Source organism: Python bivittatus, unplaced genomic scaffold (genome assembly GCF_059951505.1).
Source record: "Python bivittatus isolate LINGU-HERP-01145 unplaced genomic scaffold, Pbiv_v1 ctg000340_np1212, whole genome shotgun sequence".
In the NCBI taxonomy this organism is placed as follows: Eukaryota; Metazoa; Chordata; class Lepidosauria; order Squamata; family Pythonidae; genus Python; species Python bivittatus.
The window spans coordinates 28241066-28260533 of NW_028277056.1; the positions used below are offsets into that span (position 1 = coordinate 28241066).

General features: G+C 37.7%; 1 protein-coding gene across 1 annotated transcript in view; it reads left to right on the forward strand.

Annotated features, from left to right (window-relative positions):
- LSAMP (limbic system associated membrane protein) overlaps positions 1-19110 on the forward strand; it is a 518247-nt gene extending 499137 nt beyond the window's left edge. The window contains exon 7 of the mRNA XM_088140751.1: positions 8008-19110. Within this exon, the coding sequence (XP_087996877.1) occupies positions 8008-8105 (98 nt within the window). The 3' untranslated portion in view covers positions 8106-19110. The remainder of the gene's footprint in view (positions 1-8007) is intronic.
- Positions 19111-19468: the final 358 nt, after the last annotated feature.

Genomic DNA, 19468 nt, shown 5'->3' on the forward strand with positions numbered 1-19468 from the left:
GCAGTTTTCTTGGCAAAACATTTAGAAGTGGTTTGCCATTGCCTCCTTCCTAGGCTGACAGAGAATAACTGGCCCAAGGTCACCCAGCTGCCTTTGTGCCTAAGGTGACACTAGAACTCCTGTTCTCCCAGTTTCTAGCCTGATGCCTTAACCACTACACCAAACTGCCTCTCTCTCTCAGCAATGCATTATGATATAAAATGACATATTTGCTACTTCAGTTTCTCTTAAATACAAATTGGCTAGCTCTGAATCATGCTTGCCTATAGCACAACTTTCCCTAACCTGATGCTTTCCAGATTTGCTTGAAATAAAACCTCAGAAGCCAAATAAGCATATTTAGATGGTACCAGGCTGGGGAGACTACTAGATTGTAGGCTGGAGCTGATCTAATAAATATGGATATTAGCAGTTCTCTTTATTCTGAAAGTCTGAATGAACAATAGAAAATGTCATCAAAGGAAATTTAAGCAAACGCTTTATTTGTTTATTTAAACTTATTGTAGCTGCCCATCCTGATGATTTGTAGGAAGTCAGACAATATATGTTTCAATTCTGGAAGACTTACTCAGTCTGCTCATAGTGTGTCCATTACAAATAGATACAATATATTTCATATTAGTGCTTCTAGAATTTCTCCTAGTTCCTTGTTTTTTAATTCACCTTCAAGAATTATCACTCATGAATGCTAAACAGAATTTTAACACTGGAGGCTGCATTAGTGGGAACGCTCGAAATGGTGAATTATACAAAGCCACAAACAATTATGTTATCTTTGAACAGGTCTTATTATTATAATGGTGAAGTCTCCTTTAAAGTGATCTTGACTCTTGATAGGTTGCCCCATCATGAATATGAACTACTAACAGTTTCTGAGATGCAGGAATGGGCATTGTCTTCTACTCATCTCCAGCTCACCATGTATGCAAGCTCTGCCCATGTTTTCATGCTCCAAGCTGAACGTAGTGTTTCCTAACTTCTGCTAGTCCAAGTGCTGCTATCTGGTTTGTCTGTTGTGTTTTAATTTGTTCTAGGTGAATCCTTTGATTGGCTACTGCACAGAGGCAGGATGCCCTCTGACCCCATTTTTCTCAAGAAGGTCTGCTGCAGATTCTTTCTTTCTCAGGAGGATAGGAATTATAACGCTTGCTTAACATGCAGGACACCAGAGTTCAAAACCTTGCAGTAACAGTTTTTATTATTGGTATTTTTCTACCTATTTTAATTTAATCCCCCCCTCCCCTGAGCTATCTACTTTTCCACCATGCTTAAAAAAAAGACCCACTGGCATACTTTAATTGTTTTTCTAGTCACTTGAAGTAGAATGGTTTCAACCCCAGCTAAGCTATTTGGAAGCTGGGAATGGAATATTTTATGTGGAGTAACTGGAAAAATAGTGTACTAGTGATTAAAAAAAAAGATGAAGAAGTAAATAGCTCAAGGGAAAAAAAGAATTTGTGTGTGTGTTTGAATGTTTCTGTTAAGGCTTGAACCACAAACATTCTGCATGTCAAGCAAATGTTATAACCACTATGCCGCTAAGAAAGACCCATAACAGAAACTGCAGCAGACCCTCTTAAAGAAAATCTGGGAAAATGCAAGAAAGGACTTTTTTTAATTACTTTAAAGCTTGTTGTTGTTCCTGTATATATGTCTATTTTAATGCTTTAGCTTCTTTTTATATAATTTTAATTTCAATTATATGTAATAAAAGTATGTGTGTTCACTAAGACTTGCTCACAGATGCTTCCCTGAAATGGAAAGTTGGGGGGCAGAGCAGCAGGGAATTGTCAAGTGGGGTGCTATGCCAGCCTATAGTCCAGATTGAATCCTTTGCAAGCTGCAAATGTTTTTCAGATGGGATTTTTCTTAAGGTAATTAAGATGGCAGAAGCACAGGGCAGGTACAGGTTAAGCATGCAATGTGGATATAGGCATATCCATGTAGGTTTCTTGGCAAGAAGACAGAAGTGACTTGCTATTGTCTTCTTGGGACACTGTTTGGATTTCCTAATCAACCTGCAGCACTGATATTTCCTGGTGGTCTTCCATACAAGTACTAACCGCTTCTGACCCTATTCAGCTTTTTGAGAACAACAAAGATTAACTAGTTGCTGCCACCTAGCTGGGCCTTTTTGTTTATACTAATATCTTGCAACATCTTATTATGATACAACTAATGTTTTTTAAAGGATCCCCAAATATTTCTTAGGCTGTTCTAAGTATTTGACGTAGAAAAAAAAATCTAAAACTTCTGCTTGAATTATTCATGTTTAGTTATATGTAATGATGCTTCATTTATTATCTAGATAAAACAAAGATTTGTATTTGCAAGACAAATTTGCAGAAATGTTGTGTAACTAGGGTTTTGATCCAAAATATGTGAGCACATAGCAGCCAAAACAGCACTTGCCCCATCAAATTATCAGCAGTCATGCCACTTAATTGTTCAGTCAGTCCTCCATTCCCCCATCCAAATAATTGATGCTATACTTTCAGCCATTTCCTGAGCATGGAACATACACACATGAATGCATGCATACACACACACACACACACACACACATCTATTTCCATCTCATTTTCTCAGCATAGGATTTTTGAGAATAATTCTGATTCAGGTTGGAACAATGGATTTCACGTCACTTATATAATGCAAAATATAGACTTCATCACAGAATTACATTGTGTGCTGTACAGAGTTACTGTTCCAGAGAATTTAAGAGAAGAGATCTTTCTAAGCAGGAGAGCAGTAACAGGTGTCTAAATGAAAGGATGTGCATCATGCTAGCATTTAATAGTCCTGTTGTGATTCTGTATTATTTGTTGCTGCAGCAGTGAATGCCTTTCTTTCCCCATCCCCGTGAAAATCAAAGCTTTTCTGGCACTCCTGTTGCTCCACCCCATGGGCCTGACGCTACAGGACCATAAATGTTATAGTGAAAATCATTCCCTTTCCCGATTACCAAATAAATAATTACGCAGTCTCCTCTGGGATTGAAGCCATTTGCTGATTGGTTCCATGTTTTATTGATTAGAATGCTGTGATGAATTGGTCCCTGAGGAGCAGATGTCTGGCTGTAAGCAGATGGTTGAGAATGTGCAGAATTATAATGATCTTTTGCATTCAAGGGCCACCACATGGTGAAAAATGGTACAGGTTGGGCCATGCTGTTTCAACATCAAAGGAGAGCAGATAGAAAGAAAATTCATAGAAAGCTCTTGCTCACATCATGTAAAGGAATTTAGAGCTGACCTTGGGGAAGGTATAAGAAAGCCATCAAGTGGAGTGGGGGGGAGAAGTAAGCTATTAAGGAGGGGCTTGGAAAAGAGACTGCACAGCCCAGAGTTGGAAGGAAGTATGAGAAAGAAATTCAAAATTACTGCACCTTGATTTTGTTTGGTACAAGATGGGACTGAGAGAAATTTGTACAGGCTTTCAAGATTTCTTAATCTACCCTAGGACAAAAAAGTAACATTCCTGGAATTCCTGTGGTGTCTGTTTCTTGACCTGATCTACCTTGAAGAAGTGACACATTAAGAATGTCTAGACAGGAATAAGCCATTAAGGGGAAATAGATGATTTTTCGAACTGTACAAGGTCTGAATCTCATTTGAGTTTCTGAATTTCATTAAGAGTAAGAAGCATTGTGGATTGTGCACAGAAACAATCATCACCACCAATTCCATCTCTTTCAGTACACCATAATACAAGATGCAGGATTCCCACTAATCTGTTAACAAGCAGCTTACTTGGTTGTTGGTTGTGCTTTCCAAGAAATTAAAGCAACGTGCAGACTAGAATTGCATTCTAGCCAACATTTTTTACCTTTCCTTTTCAAGACAAGTATAAGACATGCTCAGGAACCCTTCTATTTAATTGTATTTATATTTGGTGAAACTTTGAAAAAACTGTTGCTGCCTAAGAATTCCTTCAAAAGTTGCCACAAATTTTTAATTTTTAATGAGATAGAAAGGGAAAATTACACAAGTTTATTTACTTACTGTACTTTGATTTTTTTTTAATAAATGTGATTTTTTAAAAAATAAATGTGACAGTCTAGTACATTACATCCCCACCTGGTGCAGAATACTATCCAAAGACCAAGTGCAGCCATCAGCCTGAAAACCAGTACATATCTCTGTTGTCCAGCTGATTGGACTGTAGGCTATTCTAAGGCGGATTGAGTTAATTGTAGACTCTAGAAGAGTCTAGAAGAGTCATGTGGGATGCAATGTGGTCACTATCACCAGATAAATACATCAAGTGAATCCCCAAATGAAGTCTGATATATCTGAAGACTAATACAGTAACTGACATTGTTTAGATTGAATGCTCAGAATATAAAATTTAGTTTCAATTATGTCAATTAGTAAGGGAATATAGAAAAAGCATACAGTATAATCCCATGCAGGTTTATCTAGAACTAAGTTTCACTGCCTTCTCTTGTACTTTCACTTGAAGGTGATAGTATCTTATCTAAGGATCACTACATAAAATAGTATCTCAACTCACCAAAATATTAGACAAACTGTAATCAATGTTTCATGGAAATGGTTCCTTGTTCCCAAATATTGTCTGTAATTCCACCTTCCTTGGCTTTTCAGCCAACCTTTGATCTCTCCTGATATAAATGAGCATATATCATGTTAGGCTTTGGTATTATTTTAAGAAGTTTTTTCTTTTTTTTAATTGAAGCACTATGCCATCAAATTAAATATTTTCAACTGTCATTGTTCTCAATGAAAAAGATGTAAGCATGCCTTAAGTTAATCAAAAGTGATTGGTATTTCTTAGAATGAGTCCTTGCTTCAGGTAAATTGACAAAGATGAGTTGGAATCACTATTGCAAAGAAATCATGGATTTTTTTTTTTTTTTTTTTTTTATTGATGAAGAAGCCATGGAAGACCCAATATTACTTAAGCAAGATAATATGTTTTCTGCGTTTAGATAAGTGCTCCACTTAATTTCCAGGAAACATTTTCAAATCTGCATGCTCAGCTTTTCTTATTTATTAAAGTGGTGATAGTATGAAAGCTGTTTCTTCGTTTGCATTGGCTCAGCATCTGCTGGATGAATAGGAGTCTTTCTTCATTCTCCCACAGCAAGCTATACGCTTCTGATTTTCAAATATGGTCTTCACACATAGCAGAATGAAGTGGTGAAATCATGGATAATAGAATGGACAACACTATCAGATTGAAAGTGCAAATTGTTACATTGTTTTCCATGCATCCTTATGTAACAAAAGGAAAGAACATTTATTCCACTAAATGGACTTCAAGCAAGAATAGAAAGTTAGGTAGGGCTACTACTTTCTCTGTAAGAACCTCCTTTGCATAGGAAAGCCTTTACAAATGTCATCCTCCTAACTATAATAAATATAGTTATATTTATATTTATAATTTATATTATAATATAATATAAATATAATATATATATAGTATTATAATTATAAAAATATAGATAAGTCTACAAATCTAGACTTATCATATGGTAGAAAAGCAAGACTAAACAAAACTTAGTTTTCAGCCGGAAAGGTAACTTCAGGATTTGTTCTCCCACCTCAGAGAGGCTTGGTAGCAACTGTTACCCTGCCAAGAGTCAAGGAGAATTAACTTACCAGGTACAGTTGTAATGATTTCCATATCAAGTAGCTATAGTCTTTTATGTAAGGTCAGGCTATGCATATTGTTTGAAAGGGTTGCTTCAGAACATATGGGAACATATAGGGGGACCTCTTCTAAACTGTTAAGTAGTAGTGTCTTTTTCCAGGTTTGCATAGCTGCTGCTTCTAGCTGCTTCCATGCATATGCCACCACAAGTACTTCATTTGCCACCCATCCCCAATAAGCAAAATATCTGTTTATGCATACACATGCAGCCTGGAGCAACTTTTGAAGCAGCTGCACAAATCTGGAAAAGGATATGGCTGCTTTAATTATTTTTAAAAAGGTACTTTATATGTGCTTCTGCATGTTTCAAAGTATCTCTTTTGAATGATTTGCACAGCCCTAATATGAGGTCTCTCAATTTTGCTTTCAATAGAAATATACAGGTAGTCCTTGATTTACGACCACAATAGGGACTGCAGGTGTTATATAAGTGAAAGTAAACAGACAGTTCATGCCCTCTGGTGCCTTTCACACTGTAATTGCAGGCACACATCAGGAAAAAATACACAGAGGGCTCAAATTACTATCTTCTTCTGCTTTGAAAATCCAGTCAATCAGTGTGATGGAATGGAATTATGAAGGCCAGGCTCAGAGAGATAAACATTTTCTTAGCTCCCCAGAAGAGTGTGGGAGGAACAAGAGGATGAGACTGGCACCTCCCTGAGGAATTCACACTGTTGTGGCTGGCTGACTTTGGGAGATGGGGTTTCAGTCTGGGAAGATTCTTGCTAGAGGTTGTAGCTAATAAACATAACTGGACTGAATTTGCATTGTCTCTTGGAGTTCCTTGGGCTAGGCCTGACATCAATCTAAAAATGTTTATCTCCCTGAGCCTGTGATTCCATTCCATCACAATCAACAAGCATATCACAGAAAAACAAATTTCCCATAGAAAAATCAGTTCCAGTTAATACAGATGGAGTTTTGTAAAACTAAACTTTTAACAAATAAATCTTCCCCTTTTACCATAAGTAACTTTTTTTGTATTTTCCTTATCTTCCAACTTTTTGCAAATTGTTCAAATTATAATAAAACTCTAATTCTTCTTTCAAAGTTATAGTCCCAGAAATAATGAAAAAAATACCAAGAGAATACTTATCTGTTGCAAAAGAAGGTCTCTCTTATGTTGAAAAATAGTTATATTCCAAAGTGATTTAGAAACCGGGTCTGGCCAGCTCTAGTGCATGTTTAGGCTGCTCCACAGCTGTGAATGAAGATGGATCCCTCACCTCCCAGCTGCTGCTTGCAAGCTGTTCCCAGAAGCTTCTGTTTCTGTGATTAGTTTATGGGGAATGGCCATCCTGGAAACTGAATGAGTTGATTTCTCACTTCCTCCTTAATCTAGAGCAAGCTGGGTGGCCAGGACTTGCTGCTAGCCACCAATCCAGCTGCAGTTCTGTCTCCCTTCTTACAGAGATGACTAAGCCTCCATTGTCCCCACCAGAGGTCCCGTTATTTCAGATTTGTTATGGCCATCCACCTCAGCAGATTCTGGGTAGCTTACAAAATTCAAAACAAACAGTAAAAACAATTTTAAAAAATTAAAACAACCCAGATGATCCAGACTAAAACAACCACAATAACAAGAAACCACAGCAGGGACTCCGCAAACACTTTAAGTCCAGTCCTGTGACCAGAGCCAGGTGTTGAGGGCTTTCTCGAATTCCAGGAGAGATGGCTCCATCCATATCTCTGGGGAGGGATGCTACTCCAAAGAGTGGGGGCCATGACAGAAAAGGCACGCTTCCTCATTCCCACAATATGACAGCATTTAATAAAGGGGAGCTGGAACACACCCACTCTTTCCCCATGTTCTAAAATAGTAACAGATGAAACATGTCTTTGTGGCTGTTTTTATTTTCTATTAAAATTAACAAAATCTTAATTTAAGAAAATGATACGTAGGCTAAAAGGTGATAATACCGTTCTTCCCGCGCCCCCCCCCCGCCCCCACCCCCACCCCCCACTCAGTCATGTTGTATATGTCAGGCCCAAAGTAAACCAATGGAGCAAGAATAATCTAACCTTAAGAACTTCTGCTGCCGATTTTCCTAACTGTAGGCATCTAAATCACAGGATCCCTCCACTGATATCATCTTCTCCAATCTGTCTTCCAACAGCATTGGGGTTCAATTCCTGTAATCTTCAAGCAGCATGACCTAATGCTTTGGGGGCTTATGGCAGTTGATTTCCAATACATATAAGAGGGCATCATCAAATTAAGGAAAATGAGGGTAATGAAAATGTTATTCCTTTATATACCCTGTTGCATATACATTAACCCATGTGTAATTTTTTGCTCTTTTTTGTCTTCTCTTTCTCATCCCATAGGACCTGGTACAGGAATTGCAGGCAATGGATCAATGTGTCTGGCCGTACCACTGTGGCTGTTGGCAGCGTCCATGTTCTGCCTACTCAGCAAATGTTAATAACAGCTGAAATAAAAACCCAGCAACATCAAGAACAACACACAAAGCAAAACAAAAATGTCATACAGGAGACAGAGCAAGAGAGAGTGGGGGGAGGGAAAGGACAACTTCTTTCACAACTTTTGTGTGTGCCGCAACAAAGGGGAGAAATTTCAATGAAAGAAGAATCAGCCACTTTTATTTTAACAACTGTCAAGTCACTGACCATCCGGGAGTATGAGAGACAGATTATCACGCTATGAAGGCTGGATTCTGCTAAGGATGCTGAGATGCTGTAAAAAGAAACAATGAAATTTCACTTTATTATTTTCATTCCCTCATATCATTTTCTCCTCTCTCTTTCCTTCTTTCCCTCCCTCCCTCCCTCCCTCCCTCAAGGAAAGAAATGGCCTTTGCTTTGATGTTGATAGCCATAATCTTTTAATTGGCTTGGTAATTTCTTAAACTGATACTTAGCTTTTTCAGATACCTGTAAAGAATGATGCAGAGTTCTCTAGCATACTGGTGTCCCATGAAGAAACTCCGCACAGCCCTTACCTCACTGCCTCTCCCTTAGGCTGTCCCATATATTTCTGGGTATCTTAGCCCATGATGCTTTGAGGATGATAAAACTTAGAAATTCTACTCATCTGCCCTCTTGTTCTTGCCAGTCTCCCTGTCTCCCTCTCTCTCTCTCTCTCTCTCTCTCTGTCATGTATGTATGCGTGCATGTTTCTGTGTATGTATGTGTGCATCTCTCTCTCTTTCTCTCTCTCTCTCTCAAAAGCATGCAAAGAAATCAGTCCCTGTGTACATAAACTCATCCCTGTAGATAATGGCTTGCATTGCACATGAGGATGACTGTTTCGCTTGGATGTGAATTCTGGGTGATAAGGAGATACACAATGGTTTTCCCAAAAGAATTTTGCTTTGACTTCTTCCTTCAGTCCCAGTTTTAGAATCTAAAATTTAGAGCACATCCTTAGTCTTCTCCTGTTAAATTTGGATAGCAATCAAGTGTAACCTGTATGTTACCCTCATTGCTCTTCAATTTTCCTTTGTCTACCTAGCCTTAGACAGGGCCAAAGATTCTGAGCCTCAAGGAGTCTGCAAATTCAATTACCCTTGAGCATGTTCAGTCCTGACTGAATAAGGATCACATAGGAACAATTGTAGCTATAATAGTCCATTGTCCAAATCCCCATTCCATTCACTGCAGAGAGAGGGAGTTGCAAGATCAGCAGAAGTGGCTCAGTCTAGGCTATGCGGGGTTAACTGGATCTGGACTTAAAGAATTGAAGAGAATAAATGTTTTCTGGGCTCCAGAAGTTCCAGGAAGCTAGAGAAAGCTGGACAGGGTAGGCAGCACGATAGCATATGCATTGCATAGTGGTTGAATGGCATATATAAGGCCCTGAGGTTTTGTCATAGGACAAAGACGAGATGGTAGGTGCCGTCATTGGTTGGAGAAGAGCAATAAAGTATATTTATCACTTATAGCAGCAGTAGGCCATATACGATCCTCATCCCACACCATCAGCTATGCTGGTTATGTCTAATGGTACTTCAAGAACATATGAATGGCCACATTTTGTCTAGCCCCCGAGTAATATGGCTGTGTGTTGTGAATGCCTGATACGGATCCAGTAATCATTTACTATCCCTTACTTGCATTAGTGGCCATCATTTCTATGCTTGGGCAGGGTCATGCCAGGCAGTCCCCTTATGAGGGGTGGTTTGTGAGAACACCTGTCACAGAAAGCAGATAGCACAAAAGGGAAAGACAAATCTTTGAGTGAGAAGAATAGGTAATCTTTTGCCATAAGGATTGTTATCTTGCAACCGTTCTAATGGCTTAACCAGTGGCTACAATTATTCTAATTAGGGATGTGTAAATCTCTAAAATTCCTGCCTTCTTAAAATCCATATTTGTAAATCAGTATTCTGGGCCAGCAATCTTTTTTCTACAGATTAAAAAGAAAAATCATAGAAATTTTGTATGCATATTTGCAACATGTCATAATATATAGAGGCCTTATATGGATTTCCCCAACTTTATGTAACTATTAACGTAAATTTTCCAAAACCTTTTTTTAAAAATGTGAATCACTGTGTTTCTTTCCTTGACAGTTAAATTCCCCAATGCAGAATTTTAAAATACAAAGTTTCCTGAAGTAATCTCTTTAAAAACCCTACTGCTTCCTATGTGTAACTAAGTAATGTGCTTTTTTTTTTTAGAATTTTTGTAGGAAGGCAAAAGCTAGCAGAATTTTGAGTCTAGTTTTAATCCTACTATAAAGTGTGATGGGAATGGAACATTCAAATTCACTTTTGGAATTGGTGTTGTAATGTTTTTCTCTCCCTAACACTGATCCCTGTGCCTGGTCAATTTTCATAAGGAAGTTATTTTCTTCCTTTAATAAGATAGTGGGAAAACCTATCCCAACCTCAGGATGGTGAACCAACAAGCATAACCATCATACAGCGACAGAACAAGCTTGCTTCTAACTATGCTAAAATAAATGTAATTTTGCAACAACAATAAAAATATTAACGTGCCAACATTTTGATTTTACATCCTTTAAAAAGCCAGAAAGATAAGATTTTAAAAGCCATCTCCTAAATCATGATAAGATTAGTTGAAAAAGAAAATCATTGCTAGTTGAAATTAAGAATCTATTTATATGCTATTTACCTATTTTATAGGAAAAGCCTTTTTATACTGTGGTTAGCTTTAGGGATTCCTATCTTTCTCAAGCCAGGTCAGTAAGGGTGGGGAATCTGCTCATTCCTGATCTGAGTTATATACTTGTGCTTCAAAAATGGCTTACCCTGGTTTGTCTCAGTAATTACCTCATACTGGTTTGTTACTGAAAATTGGGCACATATGGATCTGAACAAATCATTTACCTCTCATCTGGTTTACAGAAAGGGACAAGCTAAATTATTAAAGTTACATACTCTTGTCCCAAATTGTACTTCGTCTTTTTTTTAAAAAAAGAAAGCAGAGGGGCAACAATTTAAACTTTACCTTTACCTAGTTCAGTGAGGAAAGTAATTGTATGCCAAATATTTAAAGGTAAATAAGCATCCGTCATGATATGTTATCAAATCCAGAGTTAATGTATCATGCTTAATGCCGACTACCCATTTGACTAGCTTCACCAGTGCAATTCACTATGCAGTCCCAACTTGTTCATTAAAAATGATCTAGATTTTTTTTGGGCAACTGTTGGTTCCTTTCTAAGGGCTCATCCACATGTAGTGAGAAGACACCCCACTGTTTCTCATGGACAGGTTTTACAACATAGTCTCCATCTCATTCCAAGCCTACTGCTGGGGCAGGTTGAAGCCAATCTAAGGGGTTCTGGCATGAAAAGTGCTAAGGTTTTTGCTGGCATTACGGCACCAAGTCTTCTTTGCAGACATTCTAGGGTACACGGGGGGGGGGGCTGATCAGAGGTGGGTGATCAGCTGTGCTCCAGTTAGTCTGATAGGTCTGCTGGGGGACTACCCAATCCATCTGGTTGCTGGGCTCTGTACCTCCATGGCTTTTCAGCTGGAGCTGTGAGATAGGACACTTCACCTGTGCAGCCTATTTCTTTTGGAAGCAGGTTCAGAGTTGGAACTATCAACCTCATATAAGACCAAATGCAGATATACCGTGAGGCCAATATTCACATTAATAAGCAGAAGGCAGAACTTTGCCCAGCAACTTTTTTTTCCCATGTTGGTGCATGTTGGAGAAAATTGCAGACTACGTCTTCCAGGGTTATTAGAAGACTTGTGGGGCAAGGCCTGAACGTACCGAATGGTTTGTTTGTTTGTTTTTACTTGTACCCATTGTTTTTTAATGGTAGCCAAAGGAATATTGAACTAATTTCCTTCATTTTCAGTCCTAGTAAGAGAAGAAGCACTCCACACCCAATGTGGGCCACCTTTTCAAGTAAAGCAAAATACCTCTGAAACAATGAAAATGACAGTCCAAACTCTGCACCCTGCACCACCATACATTGACAGAAGTTAGATTTTCCTGCCACTAGGTGATGTTGGATAGAAAGGGAAAAGACATCCAGGAACCCAACTGCTGCCCTGAAACTACCCCATATTGCATTCTGTGAGAGAAGCAACCTATTGACCTCATTTGCTCAGTTGCAGCAAAAGGGAGGCTGTGGAGGAAGCCCTTTTTATATTAATATACATTTCTCCCATCCTTGATATGGGAGAAAAGCATGTTACAATGTGGATAAACCCATAGAAGATGTAGCAGCAGGAATTGTGAATGACAAAAGAGAAATCCATATTTAAATTGTGGTGTGGGTATGTATTTACATACATTAGATATCCTTACTTTACTATAATGAACACCCGCCCTTAATAAGGAGCTCCTTGTTCCATGCCAGTATTGCAAGGCAGCTGTCCCTTGATGAACAGCACAGCAGCATCTCTTCCTTCTGCTTTAGCTATTTGTTTTTGCTGAGTTCTGCAATTTGGGGCCTCTCTGGCAGTCAATTAAGCAGCCAGACAGACTTCCAAGGCTTATAATTTACTATTGGGCAGTTAATATTCTATAAAGGTAGGAAGCAGAAAAGGGAGGGGTGAAAGGTTTGGACAAGAAAAAGATGGAAAGAAAGACAAAAAGAGGGAGCACAACATACAAACAGAAAAAAAGCATTCCTTCCCAGGAGATGCCTAAGATTGTGGTAGCTGGATAATACATAAATGTAAAAAAGAATCCTCCCCATACCTGCTCCTGCACAACTTATAAAGAATCTTCAAACAGCAAATAATGTGCTTCCTTGCAGCTTACAAGGATCTTGGCTTCTTGTTCAATAAGGCCATTAATGTCCAACAACTTTTCAAATATTTTGAACACCTTTGAAAAGCCTTCATATGGATGTCCTCCAGATCTTCGGGGAGTACATTTCCTAACTTTCCCACTGTTCATTAGCTATGCTGTTTAGAATTCTGATAATTGCTTCAATATATCTAAGGACCTATAGGGACCTACGTGTGGGTTTCAGGGAAGCATCAAGTTTGAATAGCATTTTTGTTTTCTGAACATTACCTGATTGCTTGATTGGTAAGCTGGTTCAACAGTACCACTAATGCTTTAGCCAACATTCTCAAAACGTTGCGGAACATACCTGTAGAAAGGTGATTGAGTAGAAAGGACATTGAATTTGGGTTAAGTGTAACCATGCCAGCAAGCATTCACTTTTCTGTGGTTTGCAAACTCTCAGAGTTTTTTCACTTGTGCCTTTTGGAGGACGCTATGATACTAGGATAAGTATTTTCAGAAATTTAATTAACAGTAGCAAGTGGAAATCTAGACCTAAAGGAGTTCCGACAGATTAATTATGAAAGGGTACACATTTCAGTTCATTCTCTTTTATATAAGAACATATCAACATTTGCATTTCTTTTTTCCATCAACAGGATGAAAAGAATTTCAAGTCTGAAACTAAATTGAGGGTGGGGTAAACAAATACTTCTTCCCAATAGCCTCTTTGTGAAATTCAATATGCATATAGACTCCACAGAGAGAAATTTGGGAATGCAATTTTCAGTGGAAAAGTGGACAGAAAAGAGCATTGCTAAGCACCTTCTGTGCCTTTGCTGCAAACAGCTTTTTCCTGAAGCTTCTTTTCCATACAATAAGAGACTATCAGAAGCGTGTTATACACATGTGTCTATTAAATGGACTTCCATTTTGAGCTTACTTCAGAAATTTGCCAATATGTTCTGCTTCCAGAATATTTTTTGGACCTGGACCCCATAATTTTGAGTGCTAATATAAAATAAAATATGCAGAAAGTTCCAGAAACAAAACAAAATTGGAAAATGTATTAGACAAATTAGGAACTCATCCTACCTTTTTCTGATATATAATTTTTAATAGCTTCTTCACACCTTTCAGTGGATGCTGTTCAGCAGCAAGGTGACTACATTTATATTGCAATGGGTTTTAAAAAGTGGGGGAGGGGTATGTGGGGAAATGAAATTAAGATTGAAAGCCCATATCTGTTCCCTTTTGGGACTTCTCCTTCCTCCATTTGGGTTTCTTAGGAGAGAAGTTTCCACTGGGGAAAAGACAGTTTTGAACTTTTGAGACTGGGGAATTAAGCAGTTTTCTCCCCTACCATTTCAGTTAAGCTGTTCTATAGAAGCCAGCTCTTTCACACACAGCCCCATTTTATCAAATAAAATTCTTCATGGAAATTCTATATCCTTTTTTATTTTATCTTTTTGGCTGTGATGATAATAGAGGGAACTTTCACAATGACAGCTGAGAGAAAGAGGGTGTGTGTGTGTGTCTGTGAGAGAGGGAGAGAGAGAGAGAGAGAGAGAGAGAGAGAGAAAGTGTATTCGTGCATTTACCACTGAGGCCTGGCCTCTGTAACTCTGTTGGTTACATGTTCTGTTCCTTTGTTCCTGGTAGAAGATTTGTGTCCCATTTTTGAAGTTAAAAGATTGCCACAAGATCACTTTGCTCCTTCAAATGCCATAGATGTGGCCTTCTGAGGAAGCCTCTATGTAATAAGGCCACAATTAATATTCATATTTTTCAGGGTATGGGACTTTGTAATTGTACTGTGAAATATATTTCTATGAGGCCATTTTATTAGTTTTAAACGGACGGTAAAATTCAGTTGTTGGATTTTTTTTCCAACTCAAAACAAAGTGTGTACATAGGCTTTCAGCTCTGTTTCCTAGGGCTTATGGCTATGAACCTATACTCTTACTAAGATGTAAATCCCATTGAATTCAATGTATCATGTTTAAAAGCATAGATTGTATGTCCATAACTGGCACTGTATTTACTTGAAAGGAGAAGTAGTTTCCACCACCACCGAAATAATTTGTAATGACACGACCAACTTAAATTAGCAGAGAAATTGAGTCATATAAGTTTTCCTTCTAATTTCCTTGGAGGTGGGATATCATCTTTAATTCAAAACTGTCTTCCTTTAGGGTAAATAGAGTAGTTGCTTGAAAGGCAGAAGTCCCGTAACAATCATTAGGACAATTACATGTTCTGCAGACAAGTGCAGGACCTTCACAGGAATCCCAGTCTCTGATCTTAATAAACTCAATAATTCAATGCTAATGTAATAAACTCAATAATACAATACTAACCTATCCTGGCAGATAAACTGGTAGATTAAGGAAAGTACTGGAATCCAGAGGAGAGGGAACCATTTATGGACAAAGGTTTCTGCTAGGAAGCAAAAATAGAAAGGAAGGTTAGAATGAACAGAAATATGTTGTGAGAAACTTGTTGATTCAAGATTGACTAGTCATCATAAGAGGCAAAGCTAAACTAAATCATTTGTGGTTCAATGAAATCTGGAAAGTATATCACAACCACCCAGGTATCTGCAGAAATGTCTGGATGTATTAACTGCAAACTGTCATGAGAAACATTAAGACTTGTGCCCATATATGATCTGGGGCTGACATTGGCTTCTAACAATAAATTATGCTCCTGTGTTGAGTAGTGACACCTCCCATCATTTGGTGAATACTTGTTGAATGTGAGCATACAACGCCAGTCATGCATTTAACACATTTGGAAAGGAGTTTAGATCCTGTCCTTGTGTCTTCTCTGTTACTTGCCTTGTTCTTTGTCAATGCCATATCTGTCCCTTAGCTTTGGTGTGGTAGGTCCATTTGGAAATGTTGGTCTGAATGCAATGGATTATTATTATTATTATTATTATTATTATTATTATTATTATTATTTAGGTTTCCTGATAAACACTGTGCTATTGGCTGCATTTTCTTTTTCTTTTTTCTTTTTCTTTTTTTAGGAAAAAGAAGACTAAACACTTATGCTTTGTAAAGTATATTTGTAAAATAACAAAACAGCAACAACAGGGTTTTCCTTAAGCAGAATAAGATGGACTGAAGCAAGAAATAGGGCAAAACTTCAGAATGGAGCAGAGGAACATGAATCACATTCCTAGATATTTCGTTGCTGGCTCACGATGAGACTTTAGTCAATTCTTCTATTTTATGGCCAAGCTTCTCTCTGTGTAATAGGGATGTACACTGAGGCACTTTACAGAAAAAATGCATGCAAGTTACAGTTTTGTAAAGTTTTTAGCGATCTATTAATAAGACATCCATGGATGGTATTTGATTTGAAAGAATAATAATTATTCAGTTTTGGGCTATCCTTTAGAGAGTCAGATGCAGTCTTTGTGCTTCCTGAAAGATTCTGTACACTCTCAGTTCTTATTGGCTCCTGACTACTTTTGCTTATTGTTGATGTCAAGAGGGATTGGGGGGAGTCAAAAAGAGTGAGTAAATGTATGATGATACATTTGTGTGAAGATGTTCATACTCTGTTTGCACTCTTTCTCTTTATGCTACCCCTGTCTCTCTTTTCCCTGCACTGCTCTAAAAAGCTACAGCTTCTCACCTTGTCTGAGTGGTGATTCAGAAGGGGATACCAGTTCCTTGAGACTGTAGGTGTAATTGTGTTTGATTGATGAAAGTTTAACATTTAGTGTCATATAAGCAAAAATACAAAAAAAAAGTATTTCTTCTACAAGTTTGTAAATATATGAAAGTGGCATGAAATGTCCAGTAATGTCTGCACAGAAGAAGAAACACTTAGATACAAAGATGACGTATTACTTGCTAGCAAATGTCTAACATTCCCCCCTCCACCCTAAAAAATAAAGAATATATACTCTGTGGCTTAAGGCATGAGAAGAAACATGTTTCTCTTCTTAGAGTATCCAGAGGGTAGGGAGACAGTCACCTTGAAATATATGAACTACAACCATAATCAGAGTATATCAGTTTGTATGTGTCTTACAGTGTGGCAAAAATGCCTGTAAAATTCTAAGGCGGTAGATGTGAGGGTCATTGGCATTCTGGCAGACTGATTATTTTCTAGCAGCAAACTTTGGGTTCTCAGATCTTAAATCAGAAAATGTTCCCCAACAAGATGAGGGCATATTTGTTCCAATTAAACAGTGTTTTTTTTAATAAAAAAAAATCCAAGTATGCAACCCTGATTGCAGAAAAACCAATGGGAATTTGGTCAATGGATTAATGGAGTTAAGATTTTCTGCCTAATTACCCATGCTGTTATATTTACCATGCTTCAGATCACTTCAAAAGTCTATATATAAAATCTGAGGTCACAGCTATTTTTTTTTTCAAGGGATGAATGGATATTTGATAAAGAGGGCAGAGACAGACTTAACTGTCCTTACTTTTGGCCACTCCAAAGGAAGCTTCCATACATTGCATACCTTTAACCCTTTTTGGGAAAGATGCTAGGTGAATGGAAAGGAAGCTTCTCCTTCTATAGATAAAATAATCCACTGCGTACATTTTAATTCCAATGAGGGACAACTTACATTATTGTTACATTTGAGAATATAACAAAGAATAGTCAGTTGTCCTGTGGACTGAAAATGCTGGAATATTCAGTACAGCATAGAAGAGGCAGATACTTTCAATCTCTCTTTAGAGAGATAAATTTATTCATGATTCAGAAATAGACAAAATATGTAAAGGGTACTTTACAGATTTTTCCCAAAAATATTCAGAAAAAAAAGTTCGAAAAGCATAATATCAGAAAATAAAATATCACTTCAGCTATTTTCATTCATCTGTGAAAGACTGTCTTACAGATATATATTACTTTAAGCTGATCAAAGAGGTAAGAGGGGAAGAGGTTCAAGTTGTTTACAGAATGTAGCCTCTTCATGGGTATTTTTCATTCCTTCATGCAAATGAGAAAATTACATACTACAGAAAGGCTACCTTCTACTGTTCTCTTAAGAAGCCAAATCTACAGACATAAAGTAATCCTTTGTCCTGAAATGCTTAGTTATTGCTGTGGATGTTGATCTTAACAAATAAAACAGAATCTCAAAAAAACATCTTCCGCTCTTTCTCCAAATCTCACATTACAGTCAGAATAACTTAAGCCAGCCAAAAGCAAGGTTTTCTACTTATCAACTAAACCAGTTTATAATGTACTAACTGACAACGTAGAATATATTTTCTTAGTGTCAGAAACACTAAGTTGGCATAATATATTTCAATTATCACAAGATTCTTCCCAAGTGAGCTAAAAAAATGTGTTTCTCTCCATTTGTTAATTTTGTGGCATGTTAGCTATTATTACAATGCAATTTTGAATTTAAATGATAGCTCCTGGAAATGCAACTATACAAATCTCTAAGAAATATTCAGCATCATACTACTGCAATTTGTATATTGCTCTCACAATGCATACCAGGAACTAGATGTGCTGTCCCAAATTCTGGAAAAAGGGATGGGTTTTTTAATGTAATTTAATAAAAAATATGCTGAAGTTCAGTTTGAAAACATCAAGTAGCTGCAAAAAATGCAAAAAGACTGTTTTGTTCAATATCCCTACTTAAAATTATTTAGGTGAGGATCAGTTTACATATAGAAGTATATGTTTATTTAATTCCTAGTATATCAATGGATTCTATTGGTTGGGGTCTAAGCAATTTATACTCAGTTCCCACTGAAATCGAAATTTGTGGGATTTATGGAAAAAGACGTGGGACTATGGAAAAAGACGAATATACAGATAAATAATAAATGAAGGACCAGCCTCATTGTTTCAGTGGGTGTAATGGCAACTAATTCAACCCAGATTCAATTCTACATATAAAATAACAATACTCAAGGAAGATAAAGATATATCTACCTTGCATTGAAAGGCCATCTAAAATAAAAAATGTTTTCCTTCTCTGAAGTTCTTTTATACGATACCCTATTTGGGTCTCTACCCATTTGAGATATACTCTCAAAAATAAGATGTATGTAGAATTTCACATACTTTCAAAACTTTTGACCACACCCCCAAACATACAGTATTCTCTTTCTCCATCTTTCCCCCTGACCCATGCAACATAACATGTTTTAAAACAATTTTGTATAATAAGAATCATAAAGTTTGTGTATTGTCAAAGGCTTTCACGGCCGGCATACGATGGCTGGTGTGGGTCTTCCAGGCTGTGTGGCCGTGGTCTTGAAGTCTTGTTTCCTAACGTTTCGCCAGCACCTGTGACCGGCATCTTCAGAGTGCAGGAGCACAGACAGGAGCAGTTCTCAGGAGGTGCTGGCGAAACGTTAGGAAACAAGACTTCAAGACCACGGCCACACAGCCCGGAAGACCCACACCAGCCATAAAGTTTGTGGTTTGTGATGAGGTTCTGCTGACAAGAAAAAGGATTACACAGATGAAGATAGGGAGAGAATAGTGAAGTGGTCTGTGGCAACTCTCAACCCTTTCTACTTCTCCAACTGCAGCCATCTTCTTTTTCCCCCAGGTCTTTGGGAAGATTTTCCAGGCTCTTCTTGCTGTGCTGCTGGGTGGT